We start from the raw sequence: 19,510 nt of genomic DNA, 5'->3' as shown, positions 1-19,510 counted from the left end.
GTATTTTTTTTAAAAGAAAATACTGGAAATAAAGCATCCTCCAAGAATGCTGGAAAATATTGGTAAATTTGAACTTCTCCAAATGACATCATTATGGTTGCTCTCACTAGATATTACATTTTTTAACCACAAAAAACGACACATCAAACCTTTAACTCCCCTTGGGGGCACAATACTTGGGGGTATTGTGCTCCTCCACTACGCCATCTCATTATGAAGTTGTCTGCTCAGTCCAACACACCTCTCCCACACACACACACACACACACACACACACACACACACACACACACACACACTCGAAACACAGGTTGAGGCTCCTTCTGTGGCTCTTCAATGTCACTGGCGCAGCTCGGGGAGTTGTTAGTGCCCCCTCTCTCATTAACATTTCTCAGCTAGTGCGGATAACATGGCAGATGTGCCACACAGTGCCACACAGGATGCCCAGTGCCAGCTGGTTTAGCGTGCCAGCATCATCTGAGGAGAGCACAGGCACAAGCATCTCTCCCCTGCTGAGCAAGAGCGTTCTATTCTTGTCCGGATGTTTACTGACACCGCTGTTATTTTAATTCGTCCGAGGACAGTTTTGCGATATGATCAGCCTCTCGTTACAAGAGGTGTTTCATTTAAACAGCACATGACATCTATGGCATCTGTGTTTCCGAACTGCTACAAGCTGCAAGGCTGCTCTGAAGATTGGCAGGTTTTCTATTTGCAGAGAACATGTTAAGTAACGTAAGATGTGCTCACATGTGTGGAATCTAACATCAAGCACATGCAACATTTGGTCAGTCACAAACCAATCTCTGAAAGTACATTAATGAATAGTGCACATTAATACATAGTGAGGGAGAATGTCTGCATATGACCCGCTGATCAGTGCTAGAGACCACGATAACATGCAGTGCTGAGACAGGGCAGACTTCACAACCAATGAAAAATTAGAAGACAAGATAAGTTATTCATTAGTGCTTGGAGTGGATGGCTAATTTAATGCCAGTGACCTAACTTCAATATTCTCATAGAGTCCTCTCATAAATATGAAAGGACAGATTTCTGACAGGAGTGTGCAGCATGGTGATGCGATATGTCTCATCTTTTTAGCCCAAATAGGAAGACTCTCCCCAGTCAGCCCCTGTTAGGGCTTGTGCCAAAGAGATAGAAACACTATGGAAGAAGCTATTCTTTTGGTTGTAATACTAGAGTTTGATCTCTCTATTGTAGCAGGGTGCTGTCGATTAGCATATGGTAAAAAAGGGTATTTTGTGTCCATGACATCTATTTGAGAGTAAAGAGTAAAGCATAAATGCATATTTTCATGTATGCAAGGAAGAATACATTTGGCTTTTGGAAGAAAAGAAATACTGTCAAATATTCTGAATACAGCTTGATGCAAAGTATTTGGCTGTTTGTGTTCAGCTGTACATAGATTTCCATCCGTTTCTGTTGCTACATATTAAAAATATAGTGATATGTACAGTGCAGTATGTAAAATATACAGTATGTACACATACACATAAACATAAACAACACTAATGCAGTGAGCTATACGGACTTCCTGCGTGAGCGGGGGTACTCCCTGAAGCTGTGGACCGGGGAGAGAGTACTACCTGGGGAAGAGAGCCCCGTGTTGTCCCTGGGGCTGGGGGTCCCACTCTGGATCCTGTAGGAGATGGAGTTGTAGTAGACAGAGTTGATGTGTCCCCCTGTGTGCTCGTGTGGTGAGGGCAGGGGGCTGTCGCATATCCCCAGCTTGTAGCACAGGCAGGAGCAGAGGGAGCCCTGGCCCGAGCGGCTCCGGGCCCTCGGGAGGGCCAGCGGAGGTGGCCGCGATGGCGTGTGATGGTGGTGGTGGTGGTACAGGTGGAGGCGCTGGACATGCTCGGTGTCGTTCTGCTCCTCAGCCGGAGAGGGGATGAGGTTGATTCGGCTGGTGCCCTCCTCCATTGGCAGGAACAGGGTACTGTGGCTGCGGGCAGCGTGTCCATCCCGACCGTCACCGTCACCTCCGCCGCCTCCACTCCTTGCGGGGGGACACATGTCCCCCTGGTGGCCCCTCTTGAGGGAGGCGCGCTCCCTGGCGTCGCGGCGCTCGTCCTCGGTGTTCATGGTGAGGAAGCGCAGCACCACCAGATTGAGGAAGGCCCCGATGACAGTCAGCCCCACCAGGATGTACGTGAAGCTGAAGGCCACGTAGGGCGTCTTCTCCTGCAGGTCGCCCTTCTTCTGCAGCGCCACGAAGTCGCCGAAGCCAATGGTGGTCAGCGTGATGAAGCAGTAGTAGTAGGCGTGGAAAAAGGTCCAGCCCTCGAAGTAGGAGAAGGCGGCTGCGCCGAAACACAGCGTTCCCAGGCACGACAGGAAGCCCACGAACACCATGTTCTCCATGGAGACCTCGGTCCGGCGCATGCCTAGGCACCGCTTGAGCCGGCTCAGCAGGTAGCGCACGAAGGTGTTCATGCGCTCGCCCAGGCTCTGGAACATCACAAGGGTGAGAGGGATACCCAGCACGGCGTAGAACATGCAGAAGACCTTCCCCGCATCAGTGCCTGGGGCCGCGTGGCCGTAACCTGCAGAGAGATGGATCACCAAGGAAACAATGTGTTCGGCTCTTGCGCTTGGCTGGGGGCACATGTCAAAAGCCAGGGATTATGTATCAGACAAGCCAGTGAGACATCGTAGAAGGAGGGATCAAGCATATAAATATGATCACAGTTGTTGTGGACATAGAAACACATTTTCCCATTTATAACATGCATAATACTTGTATTGCACAAAACATATCCTAATAATTTACAGTAAGTACTTTATATTTATTGTCAATAACTGAAGTCAATACTTGTCCACACATGTTATGATTGTGAACTGCTGTTAATTGCATTACTTCAGTTAAAATAACCATTTAAAGAAGACAAACTTGCCTATGGTTGTGATCACGGTTATAGCAAAATAAAAGGATCCAGCAAATTTCCACTGTCTGCCGGCGCGGTGAGGCTCAGCCTGCAGAACCACTCGTTCGATCTCCCGGTAGTCATCCTCGGAAAAGCGATACTTCCTCTTCATTTCGCTGCGTTTTTGTTCCAGGATACGCTTTCTGGAGCTCTCCGACTCGGACTCCAGCGCGTCGAACACCGCAGCCCCCACGAGCAGGTAAGAGAACATGCACAGGATCAAAGACAGGGTCCGAACGTTCTGCTTCTTCATCGTGCGCTCAGGAACGCTTGGAGTGCATGCGGGGAGAAGGAACGAAACAAATTAAAACAAAAAGGTTGGAGTTCTACTCGAAACAGGTGGTGCAATTCACTGCATCACTGCCCCTGACGCGTTCAAGCTGCCACGGTGACTACACTCAGTGGACCGAAGAGAATACACAGGTGATGTCAGAAAATAAGCAGCAAAACGGAATTCATTCTTACGCGATTCTCGGTGCCTAAAATATCAGACAAAAAGACAAATATCAGAGTTTAGAGATAACTAACAGAAAGGGTGGTTATGATTTGCGTTTAATCAGATATCATGGTGCAATGACACTTGTTGTACTCACGCTGAACTACGCCACTCCTCCATGTAGTTTTCCCTTGTAGTGGTGTAAGAAGTAGCCTATCACAGACTGGTCCAATATCCGATGTTTGAAAAGCAAAACTTAAATTCGAGAAAGTAGTGATATTATCCTTCTTTGTTACTCCTGTGAAATATAATAAGCAGAATCATTGTTCAAATGAGAAGGGTTATGTAGTGTTATGCAAAAACATCTAACTCTACTACAAAAACCAGCTTCTTAGTAGGGCTAGAAAAACACCCCCCTATTGAACAAAGGTCTTGTTTGGACCCCCAGTTTTGGACCCTTCCTTCTATTAACTCTTCCTTTTACATATCATATCATTTCCCCAGCAATGCTACACTACATAACACACTAGATAATCGAGGCTGATTTAACAATACAAGTAATAAATACTGTTTGGCGAGCATGGCATGACGCCTGTCAACCTTTTCCATTGGCCACTCAATTTATTCGGATGGCGTCAAATGCCGTTAAATATGCATTTCTAGTTAGTCAAGCTCGTCTTGTCTTCGTTTTTAAAACAGAAACATGTCAGACATTGCAGGTGGTGCCTGCAAAGCCAGTGGGCACCCGTGTGCTCAAGGCGGCTGCGCGCCTTTCATGTGTCGCTGGCCATGGTGCTGATAATTCTCACATGGTGGGTTCGTCAGTATTGAGTGCAAGCAGTCATGTGGCAGCTCATTACTGTAACTCAGCCTTTTTATGTATCGTGATCGACTGAGTAGTTATGTAACTCTGTTCTCCGTGGATATTTAGGGTCACATATGGGCCAGCTGGGGTTAACGACTGGTGAACGTTTTAGTTTAGTTCTCAGGTTTTAAATGAAACAATATATTTTATCAGAGCAACAGTTCCTCACTTGGCCATATCATAGCACATTCCTTTATTATTGAAAGAGAACTGTTACTATAATTTTGCATGGTGCAGCTGACATGGTGGGTGACAAAGTCCCAGAAATGTCCCTTCAAAATGTCTTTCAGAGGTAGGAATTGTAATCCTCTTAAACCTCACAAAAAATCTCCATGCCTACCTCATCCTACTGACTTCAACACACATCAGTGGCAACCTACCATTAATCCTTTCTTTAAATGTACATGGTGCCATGGATTGCCTTCAAATGTTAATCTGGCTCACCTATGAAAATGTGACAGAAGGCTCATTTATCTGCAAGGTGACACGTTTTGCATGCCTTTATGCCAGGCTATGCCAACACTATTTATAAAATAGCGCAAATCAGCATTGAGAGAGGATGAAACAGGTGGTTGCATCCTCTATACCTTCTACCATCTATCTTGTGCAGAAAGTGAGTAATAGTTTACAGCCAAGTTATTGAAAAGATGAGTGAGGTCAGGTATACTTTTGATTGAGATATTTTTTTCTCCACTTGCTACTTTTTGAGATACTGAAACGTCAAGGTAATATTTAAGGTGCTTGAAAGGTTGTTCCATAGCTTTGCTCCCATGGTTACATTATCATTTTGAACTAGTTTTCCATATAGGACAGACGACCTGCACTGAGAGCCACTGGCAGTGCTATTTTAGAACTTAAGGACACCCTCATCATCCTACTTAAAGACAGGGTACAGAAATACTGAAAAAGTATGTGAGAATAAAAATAGATTGTGCTAAAATTCAGAAAGACATATGTCAAGTTTCAGTTTTAGCTTCTTATTTGGGTCTCACAGCTTTAGTTACACACTGTCTCAAACACACTGTCACTCACACACACACACACACAGACACACACACACACACACAGACACACACACACACACACACACACACACACACACACACACACACACACTATTTAGGAACCCAGTGTTAACCGCAATATCTCTTTGTAGTGTCACTAATAAGTTGGATGCTGGATGGACAGAGTGTAATCAGACCGAAGCTATGAAGCTATCAGCTGTGTTGCTCAACCATGCAAAAACAAAATGCTAAATTTATATCACAGCAGGCATTTTTGGCTAAGATGGATGTGAAAATAGCAAATGTAAGACTATTATCGATAGACATGTTACATTGTTTTTTAAAAATGGTCACCAGCTTTAATCCCTCAGCAGCTCTTCCAGGGAGATGGCATCTGGGATTGTTCTCCTGTCTCCTTATGAGTATGGCTCTCGAGCACCGCCTAATCCTCTCCTGGGCTTTTTATGTTCCGTGCTTAAGTGCCTAATGATGAGCACTTGGGCCTGTGCCGTGATCCAAACCAGCGCCGACTAAATCAATTACATCTCGACTGATAACTGGCGCTACCTGCCACAGTAATGGCCATCCATCAACCCCCCCACTCTCTCTCTCTCTCAATCCACATGTGTGCCTGTGAACTGGAGAGACGGAGCCGTAAGCAAGTGTGAATAAGATCTCATCCGTCCACAGGCCAACAGGAGCACCGAAGAGAGAGTAGTGAGGGTGCAGGGAGGGAGGTTGTGTGGGGGCTGGAAGAATCAAAGTGTCATTAAAACAGAGATGCTCCATCAAACAGACACAAAACCAGAGGGGCCTGCCAGCAGCCGCAAACCTGGACTGGTTGTACTCGTGCCCCGTAAATGATCAAAAGGCAATCGATGGACTAACTGCGCCTGTTTGTTTAATGAGAAGCCAGGTAGAGGAAGAGCAACAGGAGAAGAAGAGGTTATTGTGTCCGGCCACAGGTAGAACAGAACATTTTGCACTCCCGGCGGGTCTAATAAATCTTCCTTCCACTGCTCTGTATCATGCCTCATGGTCATCAGGCTTAGCTCAGATGCAGTTATTCAAACTTTAATAAAGCTTGCCTCACAGACAAGGACACATAAAGTCTTGCCGTGCATCATATCATTAAATATGGATCACAACCAATCAAGTGCCTCTTTCGAGTGCCATTCTCTGAGTTTAAAACAGCAAAGACAGTGATGATGAATACACTCTATACAGTAGCTGGTCATTTATAAGTAAACACAATCTAGATGTTTTCACCCTGCAGGACTTTCTGCAAATGTCTTCAAAGGATATACCACATTTAAAAATCATACCAAATACAAACATTCATATCAGTATTACAATTATGCTATGCTATGTCTAAAACAATGAAACAATTACATCTCATGTTTTCATTTTGGATTACTCTGCAGTATTTTCAGTGGATGCCCACTGACCCCCCCCCCCCCCCCCCCCCCCCCCCCCCAGAGCTAAGAGTCCATTGGCACCAGACACACAGAGGAGGGTGAGAAGCACGGCTTTATTTTCCTCCGAGCAAAGCTGATCCATCAACCTTGGATAGAAATGCAAATTTCACGCAAAATAAAGTGCTTTGAAAATTAAGCCCCCTCAGAGCATTCTAACCAAATTAGAATGTAGAGTGGAGGAGGATGGCAATAGCAGCATCTCGCCAGAAAGAAAGAAAGAGAAAGCAAGAGAGAGAAAGAGAGAGAGAGAGACAGAGAGAGAGAAAGAGAGAGGGGGTTATGGAGACAGACACACAGAGAGAGACAGAGTAGAGAACATCTGCTTTTGCACATGTCTCTTATGACTCATGTCCTGTAATTATCAGCTTCTACTAACATATCTGTCTATCTTACACACACGTCCACTGCTGTGGCAGACTGAGGGACTGTGGGGGGAGGTGAGACGGCGTGTGGGCATATTGACTTTGATTTGTTATGACGTGTGTCGTTAAAACCAATAAGCCATGGGGCTGCCTTTGCCATTAGATGGCATTTTTAGCCCCATCAGAGTCTTATGCAGAATAAACTCTTGACCTCATATTTTTCTGGTGTGACACATACAGCACGGTCACACTACACCTTAGCGCTGGGTGTCAAAGGGATGATGTGATCAGGCAGAATCTGATGTATATTAATACATACTGTGTACCCCAAAAATTCTATAGTTCCACTTTATTGAACGGAGCAACAATGCTTCTCAGACAAGCTGCATTTTTTCCTCTGTGACCACACAAAAAACTGAACTGGTTTACTGAGTCATATAACTGCAGAGTCATAACTGTAGTCTTACATGTTGCATTTTCCCAATCTAGTTTTTTGCATCACATTGGCCTCTGTTTTAGAGGTAACACAAACTGTGGTCATCACTGTCCTAACTGTTGTCGCTGCCATGGAAGATAACTGGAATAACATTCGCAAAAAGTAATAAATATTTTAGATTTCTCTCAAATAGCCATATATTTGTCCTGAGGACTTGGAACACATTTTTCTCTGATTTGTAAAGGAGTTTAATTTAGCAGCTGTCATACTGCCAGAAAAAGAACCCCCCAGAAAGAACCCCCTCCACACACACACACACACACACACACACACACACACACACACACACACACACACACATACAGTACACACGCACGCACGCACACACACACACACACACACATACAGTACACACACACACACACACACACACACACACACACACACACACACACACACACACACACACACACACACACACACACACACACACACACACACACACAAAATTACACTCCCCTGTAGTGTCTTTGAAGTGGAACATTTGCACAGTCTCTGGAAGCCTTAACATGACAACTGCACCAGCACATCAAAGCTACTTACATGGGGCATTAAAATAACACTCACTTCACCTAGTTTTGTTTGTGTGTCTATTTACACAGCCATCGTCATGGGTTCTATACTACGTAAGTCATGTTATGCTCTTTGTTTCCTTTCAGTTCAACTAAACCAATAGCCCTCTGGTTGCCATGAAGGACCAGAGATTTATAATGCTAAATCACATAAATGTCACTTGCACATGGTCCAGGTACCGATGAGATTCATGAGAACCGATTTCTGAGTTTGTTGCTTTGGGATTTATTCTGTTCCCAGGCATAACTGACTTTGAGCATGTTCAGGGGTAATACCTATATTACCCCTGAAACACTTGTCTGTTTTATAGTGAGTGCAGCCCTCAAATAGTGAAATATCACCATAATCAAGCTGACCTTGCTTTGCCTCTATAAACAGAGACTGAAAATATTTTATATATATCAGTTATTATAGCAGTTATCTTATTGTGCAAATGCACATTTGGGGATTGGTGTCATATCAGTGGTGATCATTAATATATATGATTGAATATAGCAAATGTATGTATTACAGTAATACTGATAGCACCACTGATACATCAGGAAAGGTCACATTAGAATACATTCATGATGATATATATGGATGATATGAGTCTGCCATGATTCAGATCCAATAAACATCATCCTTTATATTCTTCCCATTTTTCAGTTCAGAAGCTCCTTTGATTTATCTCACAGCATTTTGCTAAAGCTATCATTTATTCATCTAGCAGTTTTCCACTTTCTGATTTTTGCCAACATCTTTTATTCTTTGCGATCTCAGGCTGGACTTACTCATCCCATCCTTTCTCATTTTCTTCCATAAGCAGCATTTTTCTTTAGAAGAAAGAAAGAAAAGGAGGCTGTTTAATCTTCACTCTCAAGGGCAGGGGGGAATCAAACTCTTTAGAGGCACTTTGAGTTTGTTCTCAAATCAGATTATGGTGTAATCTCATCATTCAGTTGTGCACAACCTCCATGGTATACTCTGAAAGTTTCCCAAAAGAAATTTCTAAAAAATAAGGGAGTGCATAGGTCAGAAGACTTTGCTGTATTTCCTGAGGTAAAAACTATATAGAACACAATAATTATGCAGTGTGTTGTTCTTACTTTATAAGTAATTTCATATTTATAGCATAAAAATATCATGCTCATACTTTGGTGCAGTGTGTACAGTCTGCACTGTGTACATGTACTTGAATGTGTTTGTAGCAGTTGTTGAAGACAACATCCAGAAAGTGATATTCATTGGAGAATGGTGAGTAGGACCCTTCATTTGTTTTGTGTGTCCGCTGACCTGGTGTTCAAGAGCAGTATAGTCCTCCTCAAGCCCATTACTCTTGACAGGTATAGCAGTGGTGTTAAAAGCCTTCTTGGAGCCCTCAGCCTTCCTCCCATAACCTCACACTGACACATCATTGGCTGTCAAACCAGGATGGTATCTAGGGCCTTCACACCCTCATGGCTCTGGAGTGAGTTGTATCATGTTGTCTATGACTAACTAGGGAATGGAGAGTGGCTCAGACTGTAAACCTGCAAAGCCCCCTTGAGAAAACAGGGTGAGAGAGAAATTCCACTCCCAATCGCAACAGGATAACATACTCATCATAAACAGACAACCACCATAAGAGAATCTTGAGAGAATTTTGTAATACAAAGCCGGAAGACCATTGTTTTAGGCAGCATTTGTTTTTTTTAAATATATGTAAATGATGGAACAAATCGTGAAGCTTATTTGCTCCAATGACAATGGGTCAAGTTGAAAGAAAGATCATCCCAAAACCATGAGAAAGCAGCAAGGTATTTTATTTGATAGGCTATTCCATTTAGTGTGCATGTTCAGAGTAGAGGGCAGAGGAATTTGGAGAAGAACAGTGAGAGGAGTCAAAGATGGAAGAGTGATAAGTGATGTCTCCTTAGAAAGGCAAAGGCATTTAAAATGTACTACTAGGCTTTACTTAGCATTTGCAAGGTAGGCTTTGCGTACAAATCTCCTGGTAGGCCAAGTAAAACTACAGTAGCTTAGAGAATGGATCTAGGCTACTAAATCATTATAGCAACTGGCACAACTTTAACCACACCGCTTGACAAAAGTGGACAATAAGATGTAAAAATGTGGTTAATGTTATGTGAAATGTTAAATACAGATCAGATTTTTTTTTTTTAAACATTTCTCCCTAAGGTACTGTGATAAATATATTGACTAGACCAGATAACACATCATAATAGCATCGAACAGTTTTTTTTATTTTACAAAATTGGAATATACCTTTAGTTGAAAAGCATACCTACAGTTAAAACAGGGAAGGATCACATACCTTACATGCCTCCACCTCCAATAGCTATAAATATAGTCATCTCAGAGTAACAGTGATGTTGACAGTCATTTAATCACATAAACATAAAATGACATCTTAAAGCAGTCTAGCTTCATGAAGTTACAGACTCTGCCAAGAAGCTCAGCTGCAGTGATGGTAAAATAAGTTCCTAAACAGGGAAGGCTGGTGCCCCCTCCTCCTTACCCCACTGTTTCCACGGAAACTAGAGTTAAAAATAGAAACTGAAAGCAGGGGGGCATTCAACATCACAGTCCCCTTGATGGTGAATGATGCTATTTATAGCCTTTCATGGTTCAGCCAGCACATGTAACATGAAACGTGGATATACTTTCTCCAATTAATGTCACAATTGACAGAATGTATGCCTGTGTTCTGAGAGGAATCCAATTATATTCTCACACCATATTCTTTTTGGATAACTCCACTTCTGCCCTTGGTCATTGAAGTGCTATCTTCTAAATCCATTTGTTAACCTGTTTCTCAGTGCCTTATAGCAGGCCCGAATACCATCATCAGCAGAGAGTGTTGTCAGCTGAAAGTGCTTGCTACGCAGTCACTCAGGCGCTGAAAGCCAGGTTTTGACAGAGTAAGCGTCATGCATCATGCCTTGAGTGATATTCTGTTCCCTGTGGTGAGGGGCTGGTTTATGGGGAGTGTCCATAGTAGAAGTAGCTATCTTTGCTAAGAAAGAAGATGAAAGTTTGAATGTGAGCACAGATAAACTATCAATAACTGTGAAATCTTTGAATATCAGTGTTTTCCCTGAGGTATGACATTTATATTTGTGTTACAATATTACAGCTGGCTCAATAATGGTTGCATGCAATTGGGTCTGACTAACAAGATGCAAAGATATGTAATAACTAATAACAATAATAATTAATAACTTCAGAATAAATTAAAAGCTTTTAAATAACTACAGAGAAAGTATACAGAAACAAAATGAGTCAATCATATCATAAATATCAGATGGTTCAGTAAAATTGCAGCATTCATGCCAAGCTCCAGGAAATTATAGTACGACCAACACAGGCTTATACACAAAACGTAATGTTCTACAAAGTTATCTTTTTTGTAGTAGCGCAGGATAGGGTTTCTTGTTATCAATGTTCAAGGAAGAATCATCAGGAAGTGTCAAGGTACGAGGATCAATGTTCAACTTCAAGTTCATGTTAACTTTCATATTTTATGGATCAATATAGATGAAATTCAATTTAATTTAATTACCTACAGTAAGCCTATTTCAATTCTGATGTTCTTCTTCTTGAGCTCACTGACCATAATGAACACTGCATGGTACTGAAACTGCCTTTAAGCAGCATATAAGATGCAGCTTGCAAAGTATAGGGTACTGGCATTTATACTATGTGGAAGTTCACTTCACTGATGCCAAGAGCCATTGGCGCTGTTCAGGCCAAGTGCATGTGGCCATATTTTCCATTTGCTGCTTAGTTTTAATTTGCTGCTTAGTTGGCTGCATTAAAGTTGGCTATTTGTTGGCTGCATTCAGTGATGAATTTTTCGCCATGCGCTCAGCTTTAATTGAACATTGCGCCTACCGGTGTGTCAGTTAAAGAAATTGGTGTGGTCTGGTGCATGATCCAAAAATCACTATATTACACCCTCTAAAAAATATTATGCCACTGACCAAGAAAAACCTGGTCTAAAACAAAGGGGTCATAAAGCTGTCACCAGATGTAAGCAGTAGCAACAAGTCCTATAGGCCTACTCGTCTGCAGAATAAATATCATTATGATTTTTATTCAGTAATTCGGACATCATTGGGGTAGGCCTAAGTGTTGCTTTTTTCAGGCTTTTTTCCCTCCGATTGTAACCCCTAGTCAGTCAATAATTAAATCAAATAACTGTGTAGAACAGTTCTGTCGTTGCCTTTGAGTTCAAATAATAGGCGAGTGCAGATGCATGTAGATTATAGGCCTACTCTGTCACATACAGGTTTAGTAAAGCAAGGTTTAGTGGAGTGTTGTGTAGGCCTAGGTCTTGAATGCAAGCAGATTCCAAATGACTGTTAAAATAGACACTTTGTTGATGTTGCTTGCTGTCAGATGTCACTCTCATTGGTTTAAGGACGTCCAAAATACACCCATGACTGATTAAGAACAACCCTTTTGAACAAGTGCCTGGCCTCTGATCACAAAATCAGAGCCCTTAGGCTGTGAACAAAAATATAGGCTAGCCTACTAAGAAAAAGTTATAGTAACGAAATTACCTGTCAAAAGTCTAGAACATGTAGTCATTGGCATACTTGCAGTAATCTCTGATGACTGCTCATCTCTAGTGGATGTGCAAGTGGCAGACAACAAATAACGTCATGTAGGCCTAAGGGGTCAATTTAATCTTTTAAATTCCTTAAGTGCACAATAATAAGGCGCGAATTGACCCGACCGTTGTGGTCATCTAGTTTGCATGTGATATTGAAAACCCCCTGATGAATTAATTCTGATTTTGCCTACTTATTATGAAGGCCAGGCAGACTAGACGTTGCATTAACAATTTTACATCCTCTTTAAGAACCATGTGACAAGAGGGCACCCACTCTGGCCATGCTAGCGCTAATTTAGCAAGCATTAGCCACTGTCACCGGGCCCACGTTCTCTCCTGCATCACTTTTAGCCTACTCTGTCCATTCGGCTATGGAATTTTCGGGGATTTGTTGCAGAAGGACCGGGTGGTCATTTTTCGCTTTTAGAGCCAGGAGTGGATCGTGCAAAAGTTGATTTTGCGCATATAAGCAAGTTTCCTGAATTTATACATACACTGCGCTCAGTGATGGAGGACGATTTGGTTTGCGAGTATGATTCGACCTGGGACACTGAGAGCGATGGAGATGACTTTGGAGAAAATACAACGCGGCGGTCAAGCCAGGACAAAACTAAAAAACCCAAGACGGGCTTTGTATGTCTTTCGATATTTTATCTTCATATTGATACGATCTGTGGGTGGTAACTTGTGGAGATTTGTATGAATTGTTGTGGTCATTGGCGTATTCTTAACATTAGCTCTAGGAGATGTAGGTTATGTTTCACAAACCAATATTACCGCAAATGTGTGGACCACCTTGCCAGTTGAATTATTGTTTATCAAACCGAGAGGCTTGGTTATATGCTGCAGATACTAGCTTGCTAGCAAGCTAGTCAGCTAGCCAAATGCTAACTCGCTATAGCAACATTTTAGTTATTGTCTGGTCAGTCAGCATTTACACGGGATCTTATTTTTGCTAAACCAGTGTGACATCTTTAATTCATCATAAAATTACTTGTTATCACGCACTGGTTAATTAGCCATGTCTTCATCTGATCTGCTAGCACACTAGCAATTAGCCACTATTGCCACTGGGAGCTGGTGGCACTCGTTACCGGAAGTGTTCAATCAGCCGAAAGCAAAGCTGCACGAAAAGACTTTGTAAATCATGCAGGGTTCCATGCGTTGAGTGTTTCAAGACTATTTTTTTTAATAAGAGGAATTCCTCTGGCTTCTTAGGTCATGATAACGGTGTTCGTCTATCTGAAGGCTGTAAATCGAAGCGCTGGCTAGCTAGTGACCTAGTAGACATGCATTACATACACATCCGAACAGGAATTGAATTAACATCTTATAATTTCCACGTCCAGTGTTTGGAATCTAATTATGTTTATCCCGCATTACCATCGCCAGTCTATGTTTTAGTAACAGCGTTTTGACACCTTGTGTCAATCACATGCCTCAATGCAGATGCTTAAAATGGGAACGAATAGATGGAAGGGCTCTTATCGGCTACGTCATGTTATATGCGCAACGCGCAACGTCTAGCACCATTTAGGACTACCTAGACTCTGTGCTCATGTACTAGTGTCAAACTTTACAGTAAGTTGTTGTGACAGCTCTACTACAACTGTCAGCTGCCTTGTTACTTGATCAGTGTGGGGTTAGAGAGGAAGACTGCAGGGCTTCCCCTTCTTATAAGTGGGATGGTGATGGAATGTCCTTTACCCCTTGACTCTAGAAGCCATGCCAAAAAGAGAAATGTAGCACTTTAAGAGGAGAATGATTGGTATGGGCAAATAGTGAGGAGTTTAATTTACTTCCTGTAAATGCAAACCACTGTGGGCTGGCCAGGCATTGGATTTGCCATACGATTTAACCTGGACAAAATGTATGACCATATGCAGTTTTTTTAAACGTTTTTTTTATGAAATACAAATGTTGAGAACTAGCTTTATTATTTATGTATTCATGTATTGTTTTCTCCACTACAGTGGTCTAATTCTTCCTCTAGAAACCTGAGGGCAGCTAAAGATATGCAGAACTACCGACATGGGTATCCAGTGAGTCACACATCTTTAAATCACTGTGTATATTGTCTCTGTCCACCTGTCAACAATAGAATGTAAACGTCTGTCGCCCCACTAATGTACTACAACTTGTTTCTCCTTCCTTAGAACATTAATGATGATGAATGCCCAGAAGAAAGGATGACAAATTTGAAATTCTATCTAAATGAAATCCCCTCTTCTCCTGACGGTGGGTGCTTTGGTTTTAGGATGTATTGCATTCTCATAGAGTCAGCTGTTGGTAAAGTGATGAGTGAATGCTACTCTGATATTTTTTTTCAGATGTGTCAATAGAAATGTTTCATAAAGAATGGAGGACGGACTACAAGAGACTGGAAAGGGTGCATTCCTATATTCAGTGGTAAGTCCTCTGTGTCCTTAGTCCTTACGCCCTCGGATGCATAATTTGAACATATAAAATTACCAGTGCAAATATTGTAGGCCTAAATGAGTTTTGCAGTGTCTGGATACTGTCTTACTGAAGGCAAGAAGTATAATTTCCCACTGTCAAGACCAGCATTATGTTTAGTCTCTTGTCACCTTTGAGAACTTACTATCATGGTAGGTGTGGATTGTTGCTAGTGCATACTCAGATGTGCCACAGTGGAGGCACTAGAACCAGTGGTGCTCTAGATATTCTCACACCATAATCAATCCTCTGTCCTTGCCCAGACAGACAATGAGTCAGTTTGTTATGGCTAGCTGGATCAGTTTAACCTCTGCCCTTTTCTGAAGTGTTCATCTGGGTCTCCTGCTAAGATGGGAACTTTTAACACATATACAAGACTTGACCTGAAAACACTGGTGCAGAGAAAAAGAAAAGTGCATTGGTTTTATCCTCAGTATATCCTGTATGAACTGCAGCTTTTTAAAGTGTTGGAAACTGTTGAATTATTGTATTATTATAAGGAGTAGTCACATTGTAGCTCTTCTTTTCCTCTTCTTTTTAAACTACATAATCTGTGCTTTCCCCCCCTCTCAGGCTGTTTCCGTTGCGTGAACCAGGGGTTAATTATATGGCGTCAGAACTCACAAAGAAGGAAATACAGGTGGGTGAATGAAACTACCCCCCTGAAAGACATCAAGACTTTTTGGATATCATATGCTTATTACTTATTACAGTTTATACTGTATACTTTCTACATTATATATGATCTGATTGGATTGCAAATTAATGAAAGGAAGTGAGTGCATTTGTGTGTGATTTATATGGGCTTGAGTGAAATAACTTTTCTACTCCACACACCCCCGCTCCTGGTGGCGATTTCCGCAGGCGTTCAGGGAGAGTGAGGAAGCCAGGGCCAGGCTGGTGGAGTCGTACGAGCTCATGCTTGGCTTCTACGGCATCCAGCTGACAAACAAGAATACAGGGGAGGTCAAACGCGCTGACAACTGGAGAGAGAGATTTGCCAACCTTGAGCGGTTAGTCCTCATCTACTCCGACACTGTCACAATAAAGAGTAGGAGGACAAGGCTATTATTAATATGTGAAAAGACACTGCAATCAAGATCCTTTCAGATGCACTGCTGTCGCACCATGTACGGCGTGCCAAGGCCAGCTGATGTAGAGGCTGAGTGTATCCACCACTTTTAAGTTTGCAGGCAGTTTTTAATCAGTTCTGCCTGCTCAAAGGTTCATTTTCATGCACTATGCTGACTGAAAGACATGAATTAACTGGTGGATGCGAAGGTTGAGACTTTCAAATGTATGCTTGGAAGATCCACCCACAAATCTTTGTACACATCAGTGCACATATGTTGGCTTTCCATTTGCAAAAGAGATACCTGTGTACCTGTTAATAGACATAATACCACAAGTCTCTGGATGAAGTTGGCTTGCAGTAGGAAAATTGCCCTTCATTAAGTGTATCTATTCTCTGTTGCTCTGGAGTAATCACACTGATATTTTCTTGCTGATGTGCATTTTAGATGAGAATATACTGAAATGCTTTTGGTATCAATAATTAAAATAGCCATCTCTCTTATTCTCCAGGAATATGCACAACAACTTGCGCATTACCCGCATCCTGAAGAGCCTCGGAGAGCTGGGATTCGAGCACTACCAACCCCATCTTGTTCGCTTCTTCCTGGAGGAGACTTTGGTGAGGAAGAACTTGAGCAGCGTCAAGCGGAGTGTCCTCGACTACTTTGTGTTTGCTGTCCGGGATAAGCGCGAGCGCAAGAGGCTCATTCGCTATGCCTACCAGCATTACGAGCCGAAAGACAAGTTTGTTTGGTGTCCCAGAAAGGTCCAGAAGCTCTTCAAGAAGAAGTCTGAGAAGCGGCAAGAGTTGGCTGCAGGAAATGGGGAGAGTGCGGTGGCAGACGAAGGACGTTTGAGAGGCAAAGTGAAGGACACAGAGCTGGGCAGGGAAGGGAAGCAGATGGACAACGCGTCGGACACACAGAGTCAAATGGAAGAGGACAATTCGATGAGTGTGGATGCAGAGAGGCCTTTGGAAGGGTCTCTGGGCGAGTCTGTTCCTGACAAGTCATTGTCGGGGAATCCTCTCCCCAATGGCACGAAGAGCAACAGCGAGAATGGCGAGATGGAGCAATCCGGCTCCTCTGATGCTAGTCCTGCAAAGGACAAGGAAAGCAAAGACGGCAAACTCAAAGACAGCGGTCAGCTGAAGGAGACGCCCAAAGAGCCTAGCAAGAGCAAGCTCGACTCTCAGGAGATGGCTGCGTCAGAGCCTGAGCTTGAGAAGCCACTGAAAAAGAAAAGGGAGAGCGACACAGTGCCATCTGGCAATGGGGTCACACAAGAACCGCCAAGCAGTCCCCACCAGAGCAAAGGCCCCTCTGAGCCCGCAGACGGTCAGCCCAACCAGGGCACCCAGTGTTTAGGGGAGGCATCACCTGCCAAACGCGTCGGGAGGACTGTGGACGAACGAGCTGAAAAGCAACCCAGGACAGACTTTAGCAGTACAACTGATGCAACAGACAATGGGGAAACGACCTCAATAGCGAGTGTTGCGCCTGCGACGCACACATCTGACAAGGAGCCAGAAGCCAACCATCAAACAAATGGAGCTGATGTACGGAACAGTGAGGAGCCGATGGACGTTGAGGTGAGCGGGACTGCTGACCTGCAGAGCTCATGAGCGCTACTGAGGCTAACAGAGGACTCCATATGTACTGTATGCTTATGAGTTTACCTGGATGGACTGCTATTCTCATGAATTTAAAGAGAAGGCCTGCAGTGTTTTTTTCCCGGTCTTATTTATTAATAGACTGCGTTGTAGTTGAACTGCTACATGTTAATGTATTTTGTTTCTTAATGTTCCACAAGCAATGGATGAACTTCATTGTCATTTTTTTTTCTGTTTAAAAAAATAAGCTGTGGATAATGCACCAAATTTACAGGATGTTATGTTTTTTTTCTTGCTGTATTTGATGACCTCTGTTGATTCTACCTTTGGACTTTATGGAAAAGTTCTCTTTAAATCGGAAGGCAGTGCATACCTTAATACCATGAAGATGGCTGTGGTACAAGACGACATGTTTTCTGTTTTGGACTAGTGGTAGACTCACCATGGGAGAGTCAGTGACCCCTCACTAAGCACTTCTTTCAAGTCAGTAGTGCTTAATGATGCATTTCCTCCAAACAGTTCAAGTCTAAAGAAAGGGACAGGAGTCTGTCCATGCCTGGGCAGTCAACTGTGAAGAAATATGCCATTTTAGGGAAGTGTAGATACTGAAGGCCAAGTTCAGCACAATGTGTTTTAACATTTCTTTGTCTCACCATGGAACCAATTGGCATTGAGTTCTTTTGGTCTGTAAAGGTATAATGAAATTGCTGTAAAGATAACTTAATCTTACTAAACCCATCTCTGTAGATAATTCTGTAAGATAATACAATGAATTGTATTTTGATGGTTTTGTTTGAATAGAGTTGCACAATTTGAAATTGATTTTGGTACTGAGGTTGTACAAATGGAGACAGCCATGCCAAAATTCAGACTCATTGATTGTATTGAGAGTACACAGTATTGAGTGAGGGGGTGATCTCTCAATCAAGGATCAATTATAGTCAAGAGTGGATCTTTTGAGTTATTGATGGAGTCAGGGCTCTTTAGCAGGCTGACATATAGTTGATCCTTTTGAAAGAGACCACCTCAAGCTTTATAGATCAGAAATATATTATTGAACAACTTGTTGCATTGTGATTCAACATTTTGCTTATAAAATAAGGGGAGGTGGGGTTGGTATTTAATTAAATACTTTTGTATAATTGTTCTCAGCATTACTTTTTTTTTTACTTTCAATGTCACGTTAATATATTGATAGCCATTAGCCAAAGTGAAATCCCCACTGACTTTAGCTCGTTCTCAGGAACGAATGAATAACTTCTCTTAACTTTTGCCATTGTTGTATTTTTGTTGTTTTCCACGCAGTTCATAGATTTACCTTGAAAGGAATGAAGTCACAATGATGCTTCTGCATAACGTGAAGTGCGGTGTCTCCAGTAAGAGTTTAGGGGATGGGGGATTCCTGTGCACAGCTCCTGTTTCCAAATCGGAAAAATGTTCTACGACAAACAATAAAGAGTGTGCCAACAGTTGATATTTGTTCGTGTTGTGAGTAGTGACGGTACTCACAAATACTGTGAACTTTTAATTGATGATCATTAATCGATACAGGACGATATTTTCATTGTCCAGTTCTGCCCCTGCGTATGCCATTTGGAAGTGA

At 42.6% G+C, this 19,510-nt stretch overlaps 2 protein-coding genes across 2 annotated transcripts; one reads left to right on the top strand and one right to left on the bottom strand.

Moving 5' to 3' along the window:
- Positions 1 to 1,544: 1,544 nt before the first annotated feature.
- kcnk15 (potassium channel, subfamily K, member 15) lies at positions 1,545 to 3,212 on the bottom strand. Its single transcript, XM_076276490.1, has 2 exons — positions 2,921 to 3,212; positions 1,545 to 2,569 (listed from the first exon to the last, which is right to left on the bottom strand). Exons 1-2 carry the CDS (start codon positions 3,201 to 3,203, stop codon positions 1,545 to 1,547), a joined length of 1,308 nt encoding a protein of 435 aa, XP_076132605.1. The 5' UTR covers positions 3,204 to 3,212.
- A 9,857-nt stretch (positions 3,213 to 13,069) lies between these two features.
- On the top strand, positions 13,070 to 19,379 carry ogfr (opioid growth factor receptor). Its single transcript, XM_076276399.1, has 7 exons — positions 13,070 to 13,397; positions 14,738 to 14,806; positions 14,921 to 15,002; positions 15,095 to 15,173; positions 15,795 to 15,861; positions 16,086 to 16,234; positions 16,806 to 19,379. The coding sequence occupies exons 1-7, from the start codon at positions 13,272 to 13,274 to the stop codon at positions 17,917 to 17,919; spliced, it is 1,686 nt and encodes a 561-aa protein (XP_076132514.1). The 5' UTR covers positions 13,070 to 13,271; the 3' UTR covers positions 17,920 to 19,379.
- The last annotated feature ends 131 nt before the right edge of the window (positions 19,380 to 19,510 follow it).

This window comes from Alosa pseudoharengus, unplaced genomic scaffold (genome assembly GCF_046254945.1).
Source record: "Alosa pseudoharengus isolate Yale_2024_CS ecotype anadromous, Long Island Sound unplaced genomic scaffold, YU_APseudo_1.1 YU_APseudo_1.1_scf_9, whole genome shotgun sequence".
Lineage (NCBI taxonomy): Eukaryota > Metazoa > Chordata > Actinopteri > Clupeiformes > Clupeidae > Alosa > Alosa pseudoharengus.
Note: the sequence above shows the minus strand (reverse complement) of the source record. Positions and strands in the feature narration are given on the sequence as shown.

Bases quoted from the DNA above. Each gene is read 5' to 3' on its own strand.
- kcnk15 (XM_076276490.1), bottom strand. From the start codon at position 3,203: ATGAAGAAGCAGAACGTTCGGACCCTGTCTTTGATCCTGTGCATGTTC. The intron at 2,570-2,920 runs GCAAGTTTGTCT...ATCTCTCTGCAG, and splicing joins AACCGTGATCACAACCATAG to GTTACGGCCACGCGGCCCCA.
- ogfr (XM_076276399.1), top strand. From the start codon at position 13,272: ATGGAGGACGATTTGGTTTGCGAGTATGATTCGACCTGGGACACTGAG. The intron at 13,398-14,737 runs GTATGTCTTTCG...TCTCCACTACAG, and splicing joins AAAAACCCAAGACGGGCTTT to TGGTCTAATTCTTCCTCTAG. The intron at 14,807-14,920 runs GTGAGTCACACA...CTCCTTCCTTAG, and splicing joins ACTACCGACATGGGTATCCA to AACATTAATGATGATGAATG.